The sequence below is a fragment of the Spea bombifrons genome, chromosome 9 (assembly GCF_027358695.1).
Source record: "Spea bombifrons isolate aSpeBom1 chromosome 9, aSpeBom1.2.pri, whole genome shotgun sequence".
Taxonomy (NCBI): Eukaryota; Metazoa; Chordata; class Amphibia; order Anura; family Pelobatidae; genus Spea; species Spea bombifrons.
Window position 1 is genome coordinate 19,571,101 of NC_071095.1, and position 21,008 is coordinate 19,592,108.

The 21,008-nt window shown below is 43.9% G+C and overlaps 1 protein-coding gene across 6 annotated transcripts in view; it reads left to right on the plus strand.

Annotated features, from left to right (window-relative positions):
• The first annotated feature begins 3,842 nt into the window (after nucleotides 1-3,842).
• The window catches only part of PCNX1 (pecanex 1), a 30,425-nt gene continuing 13,259 nt past the window's right edge, over nucleotides 3,843-21,008 (plus strand). For 3 of the 6 annotated variants that reach the window (XM_053475650.1, XM_053475651.1, XM_053475656.1), the window contains exons 1-10: nucleotides 3,843-4,195; nucleotides 10,739-10,947; nucleotides 11,250-11,355; nucleotides 11,456-11,495; nucleotides 12,256-12,345; nucleotides 13,602-15,263; nucleotides 17,066-17,195; nucleotides 18,795-19,036; nucleotides 20,676-20,769; nucleotides 20,864-20,921. In XM_053475650.1, coding sequence (XP_053331625.1) covers nucleotides 4,043-4,195; nucleotides 10,739-10,947; nucleotides 11,250-11,355; nucleotides 11,456-11,495; nucleotides 12,256-12,345; nucleotides 13,602-15,263; nucleotides 17,066-17,195; nucleotides 18,795-19,036; nucleotides 20,676-20,769; nucleotides 20,864-20,921 — 2,784 coding nt within the window. In that variant the 5' untranslated portion in view covers nucleotides 3,843-4,042. The remainder of the gene's footprint in view (nucleotides 4,196-10,738; nucleotides 10,948-11,249; nucleotides 11,356-11,455; nucleotides 11,496-12,255; nucleotides 12,346-13,601; nucleotides 15,264-17,065; nucleotides 17,196-18,794; nucleotides 19,037-20,675; nucleotides 20,770-20,863; nucleotides 20,922-21,008) is intronic. The other 3 variants (XM_053475653.1, XM_053475655.1, XM_053475652.1) reach the window with 2 other exon arrangements.

The window sequence follows — 21,008 nt, forward strand, 5'->3', positions numbered from 1 at the left end:
TCGTTCCGATCTGTGCGGTGCTTTCGGTTACTTCTTTGGCTTTCAAAGGGTTAATATCTGTTCTTGGAGACAAAAATAAACATGTTTTATGTATACAATATGGATTTATGATACAGATATACAATATGGATTTCTAATATAATATGGATTCATGATACGGATATACAATATGGATTTCTAATATCATATGGATTCATGATACGGATATACAATATGGATTTCTAATATCATATGGATTCATGATACGGATATACAATATGGATTTCTAATATCATATGGATTCATGATACGGATATACAATATGGATTTCTAATGTAATATGGATTCATGATACGGATATACAATATGGATTTCTAATATCATATGGATTCATGACAGATATATATAATATGGATTTCTAATATAATATGGATTCATGAAAGATATATAATATGGATTTCTAATAGAATATGGATTCATGACAGATATATAATATGGATTTCTAATATAATATGGATTCATGATAGATATATAATATGGATTTAAATATGGATTTGTAATATACTATATATATCATATGGATTTATGATACAGGTATACAATATGGATCTATATAATATGGATTTGTGATACGGATATATATAATATGGATAAGTAATATACTATGTATATATCATATGGATTTGATACAGATATATAATATGGATTTGTGATACGGATATATAATAGTTATAATATGGGTTTGTAATATACTATGGATATATCATATGGATTTATGATACAGACTAATAAGGATTTATGATATAATACGGATATGCAATATGTATTAATGATAGATATAAAATATGGATATACAATATGGATTTATGATGTGGATATACGATATAAATTGCTAATATGAATTTATGATGCGGATATACAACACATTTATAACATGGACTTAAGATACAAATATATAATATGAATTTCCAATATGGATAGTTAATGTGTATTTATGATACGGATATATAATGTGGATTTATGAGAGGGATCTATGATGTGGATTTAGAATACAGATTTATAGGAATTTATGATACCTAAATATACAATCCAAAGAAAAACTTGCTGATTTATTTTCACCATTCGTATGCAGTGAATCTTATTGCAGCGAGACATACGTGGGGGTTGGTACGTTGGGACTTGGCACCATTCATTACCAGGCTTTTTGCTGTGTTCAGCCTTTTTTCTTGGTTTGGTTAGTAACTTTTGAGCACCGATGCACCATTGCTGTATGTTATTTCATTTGTTCCTTTTCACTTTATCGCTGTGGTCATCCTTGCGTTTCTTATTTGTGCCTTCATATACATACAGATTTACATCCTAGTTCCCGTAGTCCTGTGCCCCTGTTCATATGTACCTTCCCATACGTGTCTTGGTGCCAAGATGCTTTTATATTATATATATTTTCTTATATGTTAAATCATATTGTTTAATAAAGATTAACTTTGTATATGCCTTTTTTCCTTACGTGCGCTCCTTGCAATAGGTTTTGGTGTTTATGTATGCAGCGAAGTTCCCAAGCAGGTGAAAGTAGAGCATGACATCCAGTGGTGGCCGGTGGTAATACCCATAACTAAATAGCAAGGGGGAACATGAAAAGACAATAAAACAGTTACAATGGGGTGAAAAAATAAAAACAAGCAGAATTCTTAGAATAGAACTTGTATCCTGACCTTGGTGAGTAGCATAAAGGTCTGGAGGTGGTGCACATGGCTGATAGACCACTAACCATTGTAGATCGTACGACCAGGCCAACAAGGGAAGCAGACCTTTGTGGGTGCATAGAGATGCTTCTGATGCTTACACAGGGCATCATCGTATTCCGGGCCTTACTGGACTTCAGGAGCATAAAAACACAGCGATAGAAACAATACACAAATCAGTCAAAAGCTGAATGCTTGAATATATGTATATTAAACAAAGCAGCGACATCTCACCGTAAGCAGCAGAGTAGGAGGCATGCTCCTAGATAGTACTCAGGTACACCGGTACCACCGAGCAACCAGCATAACCTTCCCCTTCAGGCAATATAATTTAATGAACCCAATCCCATGTTACTGAGAGGCAGGGTTATAAAGCCTGGTGATTAGATCAAGTGTGTTAATGACATAGGCTTCAGGTGAGGAGGGGCAAGGTAATAAAGCCTGTTGATTAGGTCAGGTGTGTTAATGACATAGGCTTCAGGTGAGGGGGGGGCAAGGTTATAAAGCCTGTTGATTAGGTCAGGTGTGTTAATGACATAGGCTTCAGGTGAGGGGGGGGAAGGTTATAAAGCCTGTTGATTAGGTTTGGCGTTCCTTTCGATGTCATCGCTGAAGATCAAATGTGGAAGAGAGGTTTCGGTCGTTCCTACAGCACATGCGCCAGAGTTCAATATCTGTAGAAACTGGCCTGGCAGCGAGGAACGATCAAAGCGTCCCTCTAGGGTAACGTTAACATTGCCTGTTGGATAAGACGGGTCTATAACAGGCAGCTAAAAGGGGTATGATGATAATTAGGCTCACGGTTCAATTTATAAGCGTAAGAAAGCCCCAGTGAGGTAATAAGAGATATTAAAGCTATAGTTGACCCCAATCACAACTGAGTTTAGCTGCTAGAAAAATTGCATTAGGTACATGTATGTGGCATAGCCTGTCAACACAATCGCCACCCATGCGTGGAATGTAGAAATACTTGAAATAGGCAAAGATGTCCTTTCTTTCACATTTGTAATAGTTGTGGGTGTTGTACTTTTATACATGGCTGTCCAAGGCCTGTTCCTTCTAGCATCAGCAAGCTGATAAAATCCCCTTACCAGGGCGGAGGGATCTCCAAGTGGTGGACGAATGGGCCAAGGCCATCTCTACGTTAAAAGATTACGGGGGCCGTCTCTACTAATAAAATGATTACATAAAAACTAAGGGGTGTGATACCTGTGATCACAAGCTGGTGTTTTGTTTTTAATATATGCTTTATATGAATGTGACATCGCTCCTATGTTTTCCAGAAGGCCAGTTAAGCCAACGGGACGGCTAAGCAGCTGCTTGATCTTTTTGCAGAGATGCTATATCTCGGTGCTCTGCGTTAGAAGGTTGTGTAGGATGAAGAGCAGGTGCCTCGGATGTCCGTGCTAGCCAAACCAAAGACCCCTTCGATGGAGGGCAGCTTGTGTGAATGGGCATCAGCTTGGAGGGCACCAAGGTGCCTGATGCCCAGTAGTGCTGCCACCCCTTGGACCTACCACCCTAGACCCAGTTCACAAAACATGCTACTTTGTGCTGTCCCTGTGCTTTTGAGTCGTATACATTCTCACAGAGCCATAACTGGGGCCCTTGGTGCACGGGGCAGGGCTGGAGGGCCTGTCCTGCACTGACCTTACATCCTCTACCACAAGGAGAAGGAGGTGCACGGGCAGTACCACTAGGCGGCAGAACCGTACCCCTCATCTTGGGGCAACAGCTCCTCCTGTCCGATGGAAAATATATATGATTGCAGCCTAATAAATGAGTATTAATAACTGAAGTCAATTCTTCATCTTATGTATTTATCTATATGCAGCACCATTGTATTATTCTGCAGCGCTTTATGCATGGGTGGGGTAATAATTATAGGTAGAAAAAAATGTTATCAATCAGTAGTAAATTAAAGTAGCAAACATTGAAATAAAATGAATCAAATTGTTTCCAGGAGTTCATAATATAAACATTGAGTGCACTTTGTCACATTGTATTAGAAGCTGGTGTAGGATCGCTAATGACCGATAGGTGGTGCTAGATCCCTTAAACGTTCTCTTCTCGGGCTCGTAGCCCTTCTAGCTCGCACTCTATGGTTGGGCTGAAGGGATATTGGGTGCTGAAGGCTAAGGCCGCTCGTTGCTGGCGGACCCGAGCTTCCTCCGGGGGGTGAGAGGAGATAAAATGGCCGCTGTGAGGCCGCCTTGGCCTATCTCCCGTCGCCGAAGCCCTCTTCTTTTACGGACGGGGAGGTGAAGGCGCCCCCGGAGGGGCGCTGTTTGCGGAGACCCGCTTCGGGTTGAGGGAGGACCATGGGCTCTCAGACGCTGCAGATCCTCCGCCAGGGAGTCTGGGCTTCCATCACCGGGGGCTGGTATTATGACCCCCACCAGAGCACCTTCGTCAACACCCTGCATCTCTATATCTGGCTTTTCCTGCTCTGCTTCCCGTTCACCCTGTACATGGTGAGTGTGGCCTGCGTTCCACCATGTTTGCTACTCCCGAGGCCTGCCGCCATGCCACAGCCCGAGCAGCACCGGGAAGAGTGTCACCAGTAAAGGGCACTGCCAGGCCGCTGGGGGGCAGGGGGGCCATTGCTGTAGCGTGAACGCCTTCATGGAGGGCAGGGGTATTCACTGCTCATCATCAGCAGCTCGTTTATTCCATTATTGTCAGTTTCCATACAACGTATAAATATTATATAATATATGTAATGTGTATATTTAAAGGGAACCTTCAGCCATTATATATGCTTTCATTATTGGCAGTGGCCCTTTTTAGTAAATCCGTGAGGGGTGATCCTGTAGAAGCCCCTCCACATACGCCTGCCCCCAGCTACATGCTGTGTAGCAGACGTGTTTGGCCGTGTACCGTCTCCCGGTACGTCATATACCTGCCGCCAGGCAGGTCTAGCGCTGGTACTTGGCGGGGGTCTGCTCGGGCCCCTGTTCACATGCGCAGAAAGCTCTCCCTTCTACTTTAGCGGGTGTCGGGGGCAGTTAAGTCCCTTTGAATGTTCATACAGCTTATCCATCGTCTTATTGTCTAAAGGCTGACAATATGTACCCCTAAAAAGAGTTAATCTATTAGATTTTATCATTTTAAATAACCACGTAGAATATTTTTATCGTCAACACCTCGAAGGAATATTACATGTCATTTAAACAAAAGCGTGTTGATTTCAAACGTTCCGGATACGTTCTCCTTTTTTATATATAGGCTCCTGCCTGCATTTTATTATCCCTAAATGATGGCTTTGGGGGTATTTATCGTGTGGGGTTCTTACTTGCCCCTTATTTGTTTAGTGTGGTCATGGTATAGGATCTGTATTCCTGCTGTGTATTCCTGGTTAATGTCTGATCTAATGTGCGGTGTGAATTTGAACGTAGAAAAGAATTCCTATATTTATTGGATGTATTGCGAAAGAGAGGTGCCGTCGTGTTCCCGAATGCTAATTTTAATGGTCTATTGTATCGGAAATAAACTTGTGCATCAGAGCTTGCATATTAAAATGATCATATATGTTTATATAAGGAGTTTTTACCTATTTATTAGATTTTAGTGCTCCTTGCTGCGTAAACTTTTTTATTCCAAATTATTTGGGTTAAAAAAACAAACAAAAAGAGGCTGGATTGAAGGTTTATCTAAATGACGATAACATTTCCATTACAGAAATGAGCAGAGGTTAACCGAGCATAAAAGGGCTCTATTCACTAAAGCGAGAGTTATCGGGGGTAGTAAGTGGGGTCGATAGGGAAACGCTCCTATCGGAAGGCACGTGGATCTCTGAATCCCCCCCGCAGCGGCCGCAGAGCCTCGACTGACTTGTGGAAAGTCTATCATCGGCAAGGGGATGGGTTTGGCCTATGTGGCCCCCAGCCGGGTCTGGGGGGGTAGAGAAGAGGGGGCAAATACATATGGAGGGGGTTCTGGAGAATTTTCCAGGATCGCAGACCGTTTCACCCGTACGCAATGAACGCACGACTATTACTCTTCAATAAACCGCGGCGTGTTTGCTTCGTTTTACGAGACGCTCTCTCCTGGGCTTAGCAAAACCGTGACGGCCAATTAATGTTATTTATAAATCGCGCAACACGCTTAGTAACACGTCTGAGGTATTCTATGCTGTATTGGTACGCTTTAAAGAAGAGCTAAATTAGTGAAAATTAGGAAAATTGTTGTTGCTTAAGCATCTTAACCCCCATCATATATTAAGCCCTTGGGGCAAAGCTATGAAGGTATTTCTGTTACCATAGCAGCCACTCATCCGATTACCAGGAACACTGTTGTTGCCGTGGTGATTTCCCCAGGCACTAGCAAAGCAAACAGTTTGCACACCCACAATGCGTTCTGCCCCTAGAGGTAGGGGTTAAAAGTCATAGGAAATAACCATACGCCATCGTATGCACTTAAATCTGGAAGCTCCGCCTCTTATTGATAGAGGGGTTCGCTCCCCGACTTGCAGGAGATGCGTTCCATGCCTAGCAGCGTAACCATTTGCCCCGAGCCACCTCCGGCCCTGCTTTGTGAGATCTCCATGGGGTAGGAGCTTTCTCCTGCCAGTGGTTTGGGCATGATGCACTGCAGCTCTGGAGCTGCAGCTTTCTAACAAGCAGCAAATTGGCTAATGAGCCGTAATGGATAATGTTTTGGTATCAATGCTGTTTGGGGCAGTGAATGAGAAACTCATGTGCTTGAATGCCCCTCTCTGGCTATGGCTTTCAGGGTTTCCTTGGTATCTGCGGCCCGGGGGAAGGTATAGCCGCACTAATGCCCTTCAGGATCGTCGTGTTTGGTGTAAGAGGGCATGCTGTCGAATGGTAATCCTGCCAGCGGTTTACAACGGAGGCATTTTAATCCCCCCCGTGATTTGGCCGCGTACTCGCTGTCATACGCTACAGATTTTGGGTATTTAAACCTGTCTTTTAAACGATTTGGACGATGATGGGAGACCATCTGCTTCCACATCATTTATGTGATATCTGTTATATATTATATATCTATATAACATCTATATCTATACTTTTATTTGAAGTTCGTTCCTCACAGGTTTGAGTGGGTTTGTTATAAACACATTGATCGTTTTTCTGCCTAAGTAAATAGGGAATTTTGTTGGTATTTTTTTTTTTTTTCCTTGTTTTACCAAATTGGGTTTTTTAGGACACAGCTTGTTTATTTTTCCCCCAGATTAAATTTCCTATTACAAAAACCTCTTTTAATCCTAAAAATCCATGTCTTTACTATAGAAATTTAGCTTGGCTCCCTGGCTGGTATGTTCTTTGTGGATCTGTCAACCCCTGGTAAAGATGGTGGCTCTTATGTTCTTGTGAGATCAGATCTTTCATCACAAAGTAAGGATCTAGTTTAAGTAGAACCTTGAGTTGGGGGGGGTGATAGACTTCTATATTGATGCTCAGAAGAGGTGTTGTGCAGTCCAGGGATAGGTGGGCAAGGTCCAGGGCAGACGGGACATTTAGGGGTTGATGGATAAGTGGGGAGATGAATCAAAGGAGCGACGGGGCAGAGAGAGAAAGGATGAGAGAGAGAAGGGGATGCGAAATATAAGAATAACTATGTTTAACGTGTGTGTTTGGTCTTAATAGTAAAGGCTAATCCGTTATAGTGGCCGTCATTGTTTGAAAGGAAGCCCGACCTGTCCATGAGAAAAGAGTGTGTGTGTTTCCTCTGGGAAGGACGTGAGTCTTTGTTCTAAAATGCACAACCTGCCTGCGTCTCCAAGTGTTCCTGCATCCTTACGAGGGGTTAAACGGCATTCTTTTTAAAGCTTCCCGAGATGTCTAATTTTGAAACAAAACCCAGACCACGTCGCTGAATGATTTCTGACAGTAGCCATGGCGGCAGCTATTGTTTCGCGGCCCGTTTTCATAACAGGTCATTGTGAAGCGCAGTCGCCAGGAAGGGCTTACGACATGGAACGCTCGCGGTGAAATGTCCTCTTCTCAGGGCAGTTCAAATTTCAGTCTGTCAGCGGGGAGGGTAGGAATATTCACAATATGTAAACGAGCACTCATGCGCGGTTTCCTTTTATTTAAAAGGCCACTACCTTAATGTTTAATATAGAGCACAACCGATGTTCCCCGTTCCTTTGTGTCTTCACGCTTTGGATATATGGATGACTTGAGAGCCTTTCAGTGGACTCTTCAAGGGTCTGCTGGCTGAAGAGAGAGTTGACTTTTGACTGGTTGGCTTCACTTTGTTGGGAAGGTCAATGTTTGGATTTTGTGTCCATTGTGAGAAAAAAAAAACTTATTGTGTATCTGACTGTGTCCTGAATTTGTTCTTCTTTGACTTCATTAACACCAAAGCAAGGAACCCAACTGTCTTCTCCGCTCTAATGTTCTATTTGCTTCTCGGTTTGTCATTACGTGAGAACAGGACCACTTGGAAAGTGAAGCGACAATAGGGTGTACTCGATAAAGGATTTGTTTGCTAGAAGGCTGTGGCTTTTTTTTCTACATTTGCGATTCATTATGAAGGGCCAGCACTGGCAAGTGTCTCCAGGATAAAGGCTGAGATGGCCCTGTGTAATGTATAATCCAAGGGTGAAGAAACCATAGATCATCGAGGCCAGCAACATGACTCTGATCTTCATAACATTTTGTGAAATCAAGGAGCTGAAACACAACTCTCCCTTTTGTGAATAAACCCTGTTAAATCTTGGTCTCTAAATACCGGGTCACTGAAACATACCTCAAACTTCATTTTGGGCTCTCTTCCCAGGGTCCAATGCAATATCCGATGTCTGTTAAATTAGTTGGGCTTATGATGGCCCCTCACCTTCCCACCGGAATACACCAAATAGGTTAGCGCTTAACAAACTAAATGTGTTTTGGTTCCAGGTGACCTTTACACCCACGAGGTCTCCCACAGAGCGCGAGTGATTTGGTGGAGCTTCTGACTTATTACTCAGGAGAAAGCTTCACATAAAACCATTGTCTGTGTGAGTTGTTTTCTTATTCAAGGATGACTCACGGACTGCGAGTAAAGGCTCTGTCTGCACAATCTGTTACACGGTTCCTTATCGTGTTAGTGTTTTGTTCCTAAACACCGCGTTACCCTAAAGGGTGGGATAGATGCCCTGTAGGGACGATGTTTATATGGCTGGATGAGGAATGGCTGGGTGTCCGTGGGTTCCATAGGGATGGGGTGTAAATCGCCCCCCCAAGGTTCTTTTTAATTGCTCCTTACCCCGCTGTGCACTGGGTGGTGGAAGAGGAGATGCAATCCTGGTTAATAGTCCTATGACCCCCTATTTTTGTTTTGGTTTTATATAATGTAACCGGAGTGAGACCCCAAGTCACCTTGAATCCTTCTAAGTGAATTTGCAAGCTGGGCTTTTGTCAGGATTTTGCTGCTTTTTGCCAACGTAAGCACTCAATAGGTTGTCTTCCCGTGGGGTCTAACCTCGTTTGACAAGGAACTCCGCCGCCCAACAAATATCCAGCTATTGTTGTCCACAGAAGCCACGATTAAAGGTCTGCATCCTGAAGGCCCCGTCAGCCTGAGCTCCTCTCCTTTCTCTCTGTAGCCAGGGGCCTCTGATCGTTCCCAGTCCACCACGCCAACAGCTTCTGCTTTTCATGTCGGCCAGCGTGAAAACACTTATTGGTTGTCAAAATAAAGCGTGAGTTAGCCATTGAGTATTTCTTTGCTCCCTTTTCTCCCTGGAAAGGAAATGACTCAGACTCGCTGCCGTTCTTAGACAGAATGTGTGGTTTTCCGGCGCGTGTGCTGAGCGAGGCCGTTTCTCTCGGCTGGAGTGCCGAGGTTCCGTATCGATTCATCGGAGGCTCACGGGTCTGTTTTCGCCGGGATAATTCTAATTGACTGCCTGGCCTAGCTTTGCATCGTCATGAATAAGCAGTAGCTGTTCCGCTCGTTGGCTCTGTTCCCGTAGAGCCTTTTCTTACATGAAGGTGTGGTGGTATTGTGACAAGTAAGATGCGTGGGAAACCTCAATGTGTACAGAGCTGGGTTTTGGATTAATTTTTTCTTTTTTAAATTTTTTTGGGATTGTAATTTGACCCCCCCCTTCCGAAACAACTTAAATAGTCCTTTTTTCTTCTTCTCTTCATTGGTATTGTTGGCATGCACCATAAAACTGCCACCTGTTGCGTTGCATCCCGCTTGCTGACTGAGTGGCTCCTTTAAGGCCTCCTGGTATTGTGTAATGATGCGGTAATGATGAGGTAATTGCCCAGGCCTGCGTTGGGTAACTAACGTACAAGGGTAATATTGCTAGCGCGTGCTCTGTCATCGCGTGAAAATAGTCTGCTGCCACTCGAGCCACAATCATGTCGTATATAATAGAGCATGTTTGTGTTTGCGTGTCAGGAGGAAGTTGCAGGATCTTTATTTTGATGACCTCACATCAGCTGCCATTCCTTCTCAGCTGTAAACTGATAGGATTCACGTTCTCCTAGCGAGTCGACTAGTGCGAAGGTCAAGAGGGAGCTAAAGGAGCAGATATAGGCGAGGGATATGAGACAACTGAAAGCCTACTGTAGACTGGCTCCCAGACTGCTCAGAACGGTGGCGGCATGTCTGCATTTATCCTCCGCTTTTAACGCACATTTACATCAATATGATACATTGTAGTGTCCATAAGTGATGTGTCCTCTTGAACATTAAATAATTTTAAAAACTTGACTTCGTGTTATGTCCTTTAAAGTGTGACCGCAAAGTGGGGCAGACTTACCTACAGATACATGAGAGGTCTGTCTGTCTAGTGAGAGCTTGGAGTCTTATTGTTGGTACCTGGCTTTATTTTTCCCCGAATTGAGGAATTGGGTGTTAAAAGCCCTCATTGGGTTTCCGTTCAGGTATTCCCTTCCAGTGGTGTCGCTGCTGACACCGCCATAAGCCCCCCAGTGCCTGTATAGGGACCCTCTCACCAATGACACATACCGTTTTTAGTCTTGGGTAAGCCCTTTGAGATGTGTATTGGATGAACCATTGATTGATTGTTTGACCCCTTTTCACTTCAGGCACTCCCGTCTTCTCTGGTGATCGTGGCCGTCTACTGCCCGGTGGTAGCTGCCGTCTTCATTGTCTTGAAGCTGGTGAACTATCGCTTACACAGGGCTCTGGATGAAGGAGAGATTGTAGAGAGGAGCGCCAGTGAGTTGACGGAGAGAGTGGCAAAGGCCGAACGGAGTGACAGCTCTGCCAGAAGAGAAGACAGCAATGGACCTGGGTAAGCTGCGCACCTGGAGCCAGGGGCGTTCTTCGCTGGCAGATGTTGGCGGTGCTCCCACAAGCATCTTTAAGAGACCTCGACTATATATTAAAGTTGGTATTGGTTATATTGTAACGGACACATGGATGTCTTTAATGATTTATACTAAATATATTAATCCCAAAGACTTAGCTTCTAAGTGTGGAGCCACCGCGGTACTTCTGTCATCCATGGATCTTAATGAATGACTTTGACCATGTAGTTTCTTCCTACCGGAAGTTGGACGGTCTGATTTCTGAGTATGACTTCTTTTGTGGCAGTGACCCTGGCGGAGGAATCGAGATGTCCGAGTTCGTACGAGAAGCAACTCCTCCTGTTGGATGCAGTTCGCGGAATTCCTACTCCGGGTTGGACCCAAGCAATCATGTATGAACGGAGAACGAAAAAAATAACTAAAGTCATAATGCCTGATTTCAAAAGCAATCAATAGAGAACGTTCCTTAACTTAATTCTGTTTTCTAAACAGGTTGGAATGGCTAGATATGGAGCAGCATCGACCAGCAAAGGTACGAGTCTTGTTAAATATTATCAATGCATTTATTAACACCCTTCGCGTCCTTATGTATTATGAAGGTCCAACCCTAGTGAACTTGGCTGGCCCTGTATAATGCATAATTCAAGGAACCTGAATCCTTGCAATTAGCAGAATATACTAAGCAGTTATTTTGACTTCTATCAACTCGTGCTTTAAAAATGCATGCGTGTTGATATAAAAAGAATAAAATAATAAAAATATATAATTAAAAGTTAAAAAAACATTGAATGGGTGGACCATTGGATACTTGACACTTGCAGTTTTGTGGGCGTTTAATGTACGCACACCAGAATGTTTGATCTCGACACCGTGCTGGAGAACTCGCTCGGAAGTAGACTTTTGTCTGTTTTTCCCGTGAACACTCACCAGCAGAGAAGGATATTTTGTCCATGTGATCAGTAACCTCAACCGTTTTCTTTATAGTCGAGTAAGTTAACCGCTTGGCGTCCTGCAGCCCCCAGGCATTGCACTGATGACCATGTTGTGTTAGAAATGTTACAGAAACATATAAGGCCTTCTGTTGAGTAAACTTTCACCTTTTCGACGAGGCAAGTGCTTTTTTATCCTGGCACGATTGCAAAGCTCGCGATTCCTTTGCCGCTACAATGTGCTTTCCTACAGATGTGATCTGTGTCATTGGTTTCAATAGCGTCCTCCGTGTTTATCCGAGTGCCGTGAGCCGGTGAGCAATGGCATGGGTCGCGTGTGTGTGACGCTTCTTGTCTCTGCAGGGGATACAGATGCTGCAAAGACCTCAGATGATATCAGTCTGAGCCTTGGCCAGAGCTATAGTTTGTGCAAAGAAGGAATGGAAGACCAAGGTAAAAATATGCACGTGCAGATGTGTTTTCTGTATGACCGGTATGGCGATAATAATCAAGCATAATTGCACTCTATTGAAACGTGGTTGTGTGCATATCGAGGCCGTAATTCCTAAAGCGGGGCTTTGCAGATGAATATTAAGTACAGCGAGTGCGAGAGAGGCTCAGTTGACCCTGTAAAATGCATAGATAAATCCTTACCTATGCATTATTCAGGGATATTGCAGGTATCGCCCACCTATAAAGATATACAATGCATAGTTCATGATGCCCCTGCCGCAGACTTCCAATTCAGCCATTCCATCAGAAGATCCCATGTAAGGAAGACCTCTCCGACGTCCCTTCTCATGCGTTTTTGTCTTCTGCCTTGGCCTAATAAGAAATATCAACTGAAGACCTCAGAGTATAAAAACTAAACAATAGTAAACCTTGCAAAAATGCATCTGGTGTCCATTCAACGCAACTCCACCGGGAGTCCATCTCTCCGTACAGAATGTTCAGCTGCAGCCCCGCAAGGAGACTCTCAACGCCAACGCTCGTTATGTACCTTATTTCATGTATTGATTTGGAAATGCTTGTTAGACCTCAGTCGCAGACTAACCAGCCTGGGCACGTTATAAAACCCACCAACAGGTATTGTGCTTCTGTATAGACGCGATACAAGTGGTTTGGTTACTCGACTATAGTTATTGGGTGGCCAAGATAAACGTGATTTGTATTCTTTGTGCTTTTACTGGGCTTGTTCTGGAATGTAACCATGTTGATGGCTTTTCTTTTGTTGCCTTGGCTCTAAACATTATACGAAACCTACTGATAATAGTTATTATATGTGACATAAGAGTCTGGAACGTGGTTCCTGCGCGGTTTAAGAATGAACAGAAGAATGAATGTTGGGAATGAAATCTATTAAAATGTATAAAATCATTCATATTAACAAATTCCAGAGAGCGAGAGAACGCCACTAGCAAAATATACACAAATCCTCCATGTGACCAATAAGGGGCAGAAATCTGAATTGAAGATTAGCTATAGATCTGTTTAGGGAGTAGATTTACCCCAAAGTAATCCAAGCGCTCTCTGACTAGTCTACTTCACTGAGCCTGTGAGGTGAACCTCGTTTACCCTTGCCCTCGTGTTTTGGTGCTTCATCTGTTCATATAAACTTAAAGTGCCTCTTGGCTGGTTTCGCTAGAAACTCCTATTAAGAAAGTGATCTATTTTTTTTGCGCACTAAATCTCTACATTTTCATTAACAGATTTGTCTGTGGATCAGAAGCTTTTCCGCCTGATATCCAATGACTCCTTTGTCTCCATTCAACCTTCGATTTCGTCTGGGGGCAGGGACTTCGTGAGAGACTACAGCGACAAAGTCCCCACGCACGGTCACCATCACCATCTGGATCACTCTCTGTCCAGCGCCTGCGACACGGAAATGGCTTCGCTGGTCCCGTTGCATTCGCATTCGTACAGGAAAGAGCATAGACCGAGGGGCGTCCCGAGGACATCGAGCTCTGCCGTGGCTTTCCCAGACACGTCCCTCACTGACTTTACGCTCTATCAGCAAAGGCGCGGGCTGGATCCTGTGAGTGAACTTGAAGCTTCCAAACCACATTCTGGGTCCAAAGATTCTTTAGTAGATAACGCTTGTGCTTCAGGGATTTTTCAGTTAGACTGCCTCAAAAGCAAAGGATCCCAGCAGCTTTCGCGAAACGGCAGCGCCAGACACATCAAGTCCGACAAAAGCATGGACAGCTTGCGGAGCCTCAGCACGAGGAGCAGCGGATCCACGGAAAGCTACTGCAGCGGAACGGACAGGGACACCAATAGCACCATCAGTAGCTATAAGAGCGAGCAGACGAGCTCAACTCACGTGGAGAGCATTTTATCCGAACACGAAGAGGCCTCGGCTGCAAAGAGAAGCCATTGCAGCGACCCCGAGGAGGAGCGTAGCTCGGGTACAGATAAAAGGACTAGTAGCGTGAGGACTGCTGTAGAAAGAAATACCGCTCAGGAAGCCAAGGATGCCAACACGTCCGACGATGTGCAGAGTCCAAGAGGTCTTAGCTCATCTGCATCAGAAGAAGCTAACAAGAACCCTCATGCGAATGAATTAACTGCGCAGGCTGACTGGCTACCTGGGAAACTTACCGTCAATCTAGATGACCCCATCGAGAAACCCGTCATTTTAGTGGACTTGAGGTCTTTCAAAGAAACGGGTATTAAACAACGTGATAGCGACGTACGGCCCAAATCATCAAGTTTAATACACCGGACCTCCTCGGCCCATAAGTCATGCCGTAGACGGACTGGTAAAAAACGAGCCAGCAGTTTCGATGCCAGTAGACACAAAGAATACGTTTCCTTTCAAGGCATAGCTGATACCAAACCTCGCAGCACTGGCTTTTGTCACGACGATGACTCTAGCGACCAAAGCGACTTGAGCAGGACCTCAAGCGTGCAGTCGGCCCACCGTTTCAGCAGCGACAGCTCTTCCAGCACTACTTCCCATTCATGCCAGTCTCCCGAGGCCAGATACAGTGCCCTGAGGACGAAATATCACATCCGAGAACGCGGCACGGATTCCAGACGGTCCCACTTAAGTTGCGAAGGCGCTGGCAAAAAACGCTCCGCCCGCAGGACTTCCAGCGCAGGCGGTACAAAGAGTCGCGCCAGAGTATTAAGCCTGGACAGCGGCACCGTGGTTAATTTGGGGGATGCCAATCGGCTGGCGGCTCCTGAGAGCATCAAACCGTTAACGACGTCCAAATCTGACCTCGAGGCCAAAGAGGGGGAAGTGCTAGATCAGCTGTCCTTGTTAGGGCGAGCTTCTCAGTTAGAATGCGTCACTCGGTCGAGAAATAGTTTGCCCAGTCAGGTTACGTTTCAGGACGTGGAAGAGAGAGAAGCGATCATTGGAGGTAGGTGCCTAGAAACGAGTTGTCTGTGATATTGTCTCGTATTTGAAATACACGTGCCCCCCCCCGGTAAAGTTTAGCATCATTAGTTTATTGAACTTACTCAGTAGAACTCCCATTCGAGTCACTGAAGAAGCAGCCAACAGCATGAATGCCACCGAAGCGATGCATGTGATTGGCTGCTGCTACTCCCCTTGATTCCAGTGACCGCTCCACTACCGTTGTGTGTGGGAGGGTGGGTGTGCAGGAAGCATACTGAAGTATGCTCCATGCGTTCAGTAGAGACAGCTGGGGGAGGAGTTACACGAAGCAGAAGACCTGCCTTCTAACGCCAATTACTAAAGTTTGCCTGCACGGATTTGCATGCTGCAAAATGCACCGGAATCCATTCGAAATGGACTTCGATATAAGTAACGGGCCCGGAGGGCTCATTTAAGGTCATTGGTTTGTAATGAGGGAGTTGCTTTATCGGCAAACCTTTCCTTACTGCTATCTCGTGCTGTGGGGACCGGTTAAATTTCATGTAGGTGACATCAGTGACCTGAGTAAAACCAGTGCTTGGGGATTTCTGTTTGCTGAGTGCTTTTTAATTATTGAATGGCTCGCATACCTCTGACGTTGATATGGCTAGCAGTTAAATCTTGGACAAAATACAGCGCACTGATCATGATTGTGTATTTATGTGGCACCAACATAAGATGCGAGTCAATGTAATTGCCGTTTGTCGCAGCATCCGTTCTTCCAAGTAAAAATGAAGATGTTATACCCGACGTTATATACGAGGTGATACGTAACGTCCGTTTTATGTTAGTAGCCATCTCGGAAATACTTTACGGGAGCAGAAAACTACATATACACTACTGTTCAAAAGTTTGGGGTCACTCAGAAATGATCGTCTGATTTTTAATGGAATATCTTCATAGGCGTACAGAGGCCCTTTATCACGCTCATCACTCCTTTATCACTCATCACTCCTGTGTTCCAATGGCACGTTGTGTTCGCTGATCCAAATTTAAGTTTAAAAGGCCAATTGATGGTTGGAAAACCCTTTTGTTATTATGTTACAGCCAGAAATGTTGTGTTTTACATGAAGACAGCTCAGTGACCCCAAACCTTTGAACAATAGTGTACATCGTCAAGTACATATATATATAGATGACCCCCCCCCCCCATGCGTGGAACTGATGCCCGTTCACCCCATGATCCCTCCTTTCACTAATCAAATATTTTATTGCTTTCATTTGCTCGTTCCGGTGCATGTCGGCTTTTTAAGAGCATTTTCTTCCTTTCCTAAGTAGCTCAGACGTTTGCCGTTCCATTGCCTGTACAGAAGAAGAAAAATTATTGTTTTTGGTACAAAATGTGAAATTTACAATTGACTCAGGGACTCTGTATTTTTCTATTAATACCACGAGTTTTTATTTTTATATATTTTTATTTTTTGGGGACTTATTTTCGTTTGATACCATCCCAGGTTTCTCCTTCATCGCACTATTGCTTGTAAAGCTAATGGAAGCTTTTATAAGCCAAATTATTACAGAAACAATAACTGAGCTCTTTATTGGTTGGTTTAATTGAAACAGGTAATTGTCACACCTGTGGTGGAAAATTTCTTCAGTTAAATAGAAATCCATATATTTTTTGTATATACATTTTTGTTTTGTTGAATTACCGTGAGGTTTGTGTTTTGTTTTTTTTTCCTGCAAAACGATGTAAAGCGGCAGAATATTTAATCTGAAGGCCGATAAAATTCTTGCCAGCCACTTGTTGCATCTTGACCTGAAGTCTCTGTCTTGCTGCCGCAGCACACGCCAGTGAGGAGACAGTAACATCCCGCCGCGAACGCAGCACATTTAGGCGCCAGGCGGTCCGGCGCCGGCACAATGCCGGGAGTAACCCCACTCCTCCCGCCTCGCTCATCGGATCGCCCCTCAGGTACGGTATTTGACGGCTCCCCCGTGCTGCATGCGGCAGGCTTTTAACTGTTCGCCCGAGCCTCACCCTTGCCGGTGCTGCCCCCCCCCCCCCCCGGGAGCATGTCTTGCTTTGTGCCCCCCCCTTGCCCTGTGTTGGCTGTCTTGCATGGCACTGTGGGTATGCAATGTGCATGCGTGTCTTGGATTGCAGACACAAAAAGCTAAATCCTATTCTGTTTCCTAGCTCATTTAAGTTTATTCCATAACAATTCTTAAATAATATTAAGTCAATTATTTCTAAATCATAAAAACAGCCTATGGGTTAACAGAATTGGCCGTTACATGATGAGCTCCATAGAAGCTCGATTAAGATAGTATGGGCCCATAGGCTGTTGTTTTCTTATTGTTTAATCACCTTTATATATGCCTTTACCTTCATTTATAATTCTGGTCTATTTCTAATGGATCTGCCGCTTTATTTGTGTCCGGGGCAAGAGGTGTTGGGTTTCCAAGAAAGCGTCTTTCACTCGATAGATGTTATGGTCCAAATAGCGGAGTCTGTTTGAGGGCAGGATAGCAGACGCCCCTGTCTTTATATGTTAGGGTTTGCTGTCTGTTTTTGCCTCCTTACTGCATGTTGTCTCCTGTTGCGTACCGTGCGATGTATTTTTGATTCTTATCCATTCTGCAAAGTGGCGTCACGGTTGGCAGCCGTTGTCATAAACGCTCTTTATGCTTTCCCTCTGGAGCTGCCGCTTCGCCTCTTAACTCCGCAAGCAGCCGCTTTGCTGTTGATGGTAATTTCGAGAACAGCTGCTCATCCGCATCTACGGCAGGGCTCGGCAAACGCCCAGCATGCGCAGGAGCTGCCGTGCTGGTACCGCAGAGTCCTGTGACCTCCCGGCAGGGCGTTAAATGGCACCCTGGGTGCGAGAATGCCGTTACTTGGGGTAAAGTCATGGCTCCCGTCTGTCCATCAGTTGCGGTAGAGAAGCAGCCCAAGGAGACAGATCTTTTGAGGTTCCAGAACCGTGTTTCATCTGGATATGTGTCTACTGGCACAGAGAATGGTCTCGCGTTTTGGCCCGCACATCCCCCATGTCGTATCCTGCGTGAAACCCCACCTCTGCGCTGTGCTGAGTCACTTCCTAAATTTGCCCTTAAGCCGGGGGCCTACTTTTTAACCCAAGTCTGTCGGCCCTCGGGAACGGAAGTTGGGCAGCTTCTGTTCTTCTCACCCAAGTTTAAAGAGTATTAAAAATACTTGAGAATAGCAAAGAGGTCAGATAGCGAGCGATGGGAGCCTTGCTCGTACCCCAAGCCATTCGTATCGGGATACGAAGCCTTTGACTGTGATGTATTTGTAGGGAGGTGGTGGAAAATCCTTCCATGTCCTACACATTGTCCTATAATGATGGTGTTCAGGTAAGACCTTTCTGTGTTGGCGAGAGATCACAAGGCCCGGCTCTTCTTGGTGGGTCATCCTTGCGCGTCTCCGTCCCATCCGCACTGTTAATTGGGTCCGTGTTCTGTAACGCAGAAGGCGTTTTCTCGGGTTGTTCGTCTTTATGGAGTACGTTTTTTTTTTCTTCTTCAACGGTTCGCTGTTTTCTTGTAGCCTTCAAGATGGTCACCAAGGCCACCAGTCATCAACCCAGGTCAAAGTCCAGTCCCGTCCCCCTTCCCAGGCTGCAGTGCTCAGCGCTAGCGCCTCCTTGCTGGTGAGAAATGGGAGTGTCCACTTAGAAGCGTCACATGACAATGCATCTGCCGTAGGCAATAGCAGTTTGCACGATGAACTTGGTATGCAGGCCTTATGTAACCTTGGGGACATGGAAGTTTTAATGCAGCACATTTTGGGTAATAATGCCGTTCACTTACGTTTCCATTGCAGAATCCTGTATGACTATGGAGCTTTTCGCTGGTTAATAACTTTCTTTTTTTTCCCTGTAAATTATTGTATTAAACAAGTCATTTTTCCCCCCCTACAGCTCATTAATGCAACCGACGGGACGTCTTTGGCTCTATTGCTCAGGGTTGTTTTTTTTGTTTTTGTTTTCTTTTTTTATATAAATTTTCTTTTAATATAAGAAAAATAAATAAACGATTTTTGATAGTTTTTTATTTTTTATACATTTATTCACTCCTATGCGCTACTTTCAGTGGGTCTCCATGTGTACCCCCACCTGTCACGAACATCTCGCAATGTTCCAAATAATAGTATTTCTATATCATGGAATCAGGGAAAATATTCCTTGGAGGTCAGCGGCAGATAAAACCCAGGTTCTTGGTGCTAAAGAATTAAGCTTTTTTGGTATAGCCCGGTTTATAACAAAAAAATGCCATCCCGTTGTCAAACAATGGAAGGTTTGGAGCATCCTTTGGTTGCTATGGCAATAAGACTACTTTTTCAAGCACCACGATTATGTCACCATGACGTGCCGCTATTAAGCCCAACGCTTGTATTAACGTTAGGGCCAATAAAAACAATAGCATCACCCCCAGCAGCCAAAGTTCTGCAGAATATTATGTAGAACCAACCTTTTTAGAGCAAAGTTTGAGAAATATGGAGACCTCTGTGTAGTCCGCTTTATCTGATTTTCTTTCTGTAAAAAGCTACATTTTACTTTGTTTTTTCATCTCCAAGTACAATGTCACTTAATTAACATAATTAATTTCCACCTTTCAGGAATCTGTGTTTTTTATTTATTTATATAATTTATTTATATATATAATTTAATATATATTAAATGTATTCATCCTTCTGAACGTGAATTGCTGCTGACTATGTTGGTGCCATATAAAGAAACATGTATTTTATTAACAGCCAATAGTGTGTATTATATGCATAGGATTTGCTTACTCGGTTAGCAATTTGTAATAGTATGTTAGATTGGCATTAGGACCTTAAGTCTCCTTCTCTTGCCTTGAAGCTGACAGTCTGTCTCTGTCCTACGACATTTCCCATGATGCCTAGTGAGCTCTACAGCGCATCTTCCATGAAAATGTCTTTTGAATGAACTTTATTACTCTGACACTTTACAAATTCACTCAGCTACACACTCTTAAAACCTGTCAACCTCTGTAAATCATTGTAAATGTTAAATTAAAGCTATTTTTTTTGTTTTGTTGGCTCCGTTAAAATATTTTCTCATTTTTCAGCTTTTCTTTAAGCTGTACTTGAGTTTCCCTGAGGGTTTTTGGCATCCTTTTGCATAATTATTGATTTTGATTATTTGTATTGATTATGTTCCATTTGTGAGCACTGTCATATGCATTATTATATAATATAAAATATTATTACATATATGTTATTGTATTACCAGGCTATTTTATATAAATAACGTTAAATATCAAATGAAACGTCTGTGCTGGCGTTTAGTTCTTAACATGTCGGAAGATATTTTTAGATAAATAGTGTAACAAAGTTTGGTTAGAAAGGTAACGTTATTTGCGTGATATTTGACCGCTTCTGTGCTTTCGTCCCTCTTCCCTCCAGGTAAATTCACTCCGTCTCTGTATGAAGCCGGTGGCTGTGACATGTCACTGGTGAACTTTGAGCCCGCTGCAAGGAGGACCTCGAATAACCTCTGGTCGGTTTCATCTGTGAATTCAATAGTCGGGAAATGCATCGCTGTGTATGCAACAGTTGGAGTCACTCCATTTCTTTCTTCCCTTTTCTCGCAGTGACACGGATTCCCATGTTTCAAGTTCTACCTCAGTTCGATTTTACCCCCATGATCTAGTAAGAGTTACTATTTTTTGTTCTGTGAATTTCTGACAGAAATCATATTTTTCTCCATATGTTATTTCAGTGATAGTGTTTGGTTTT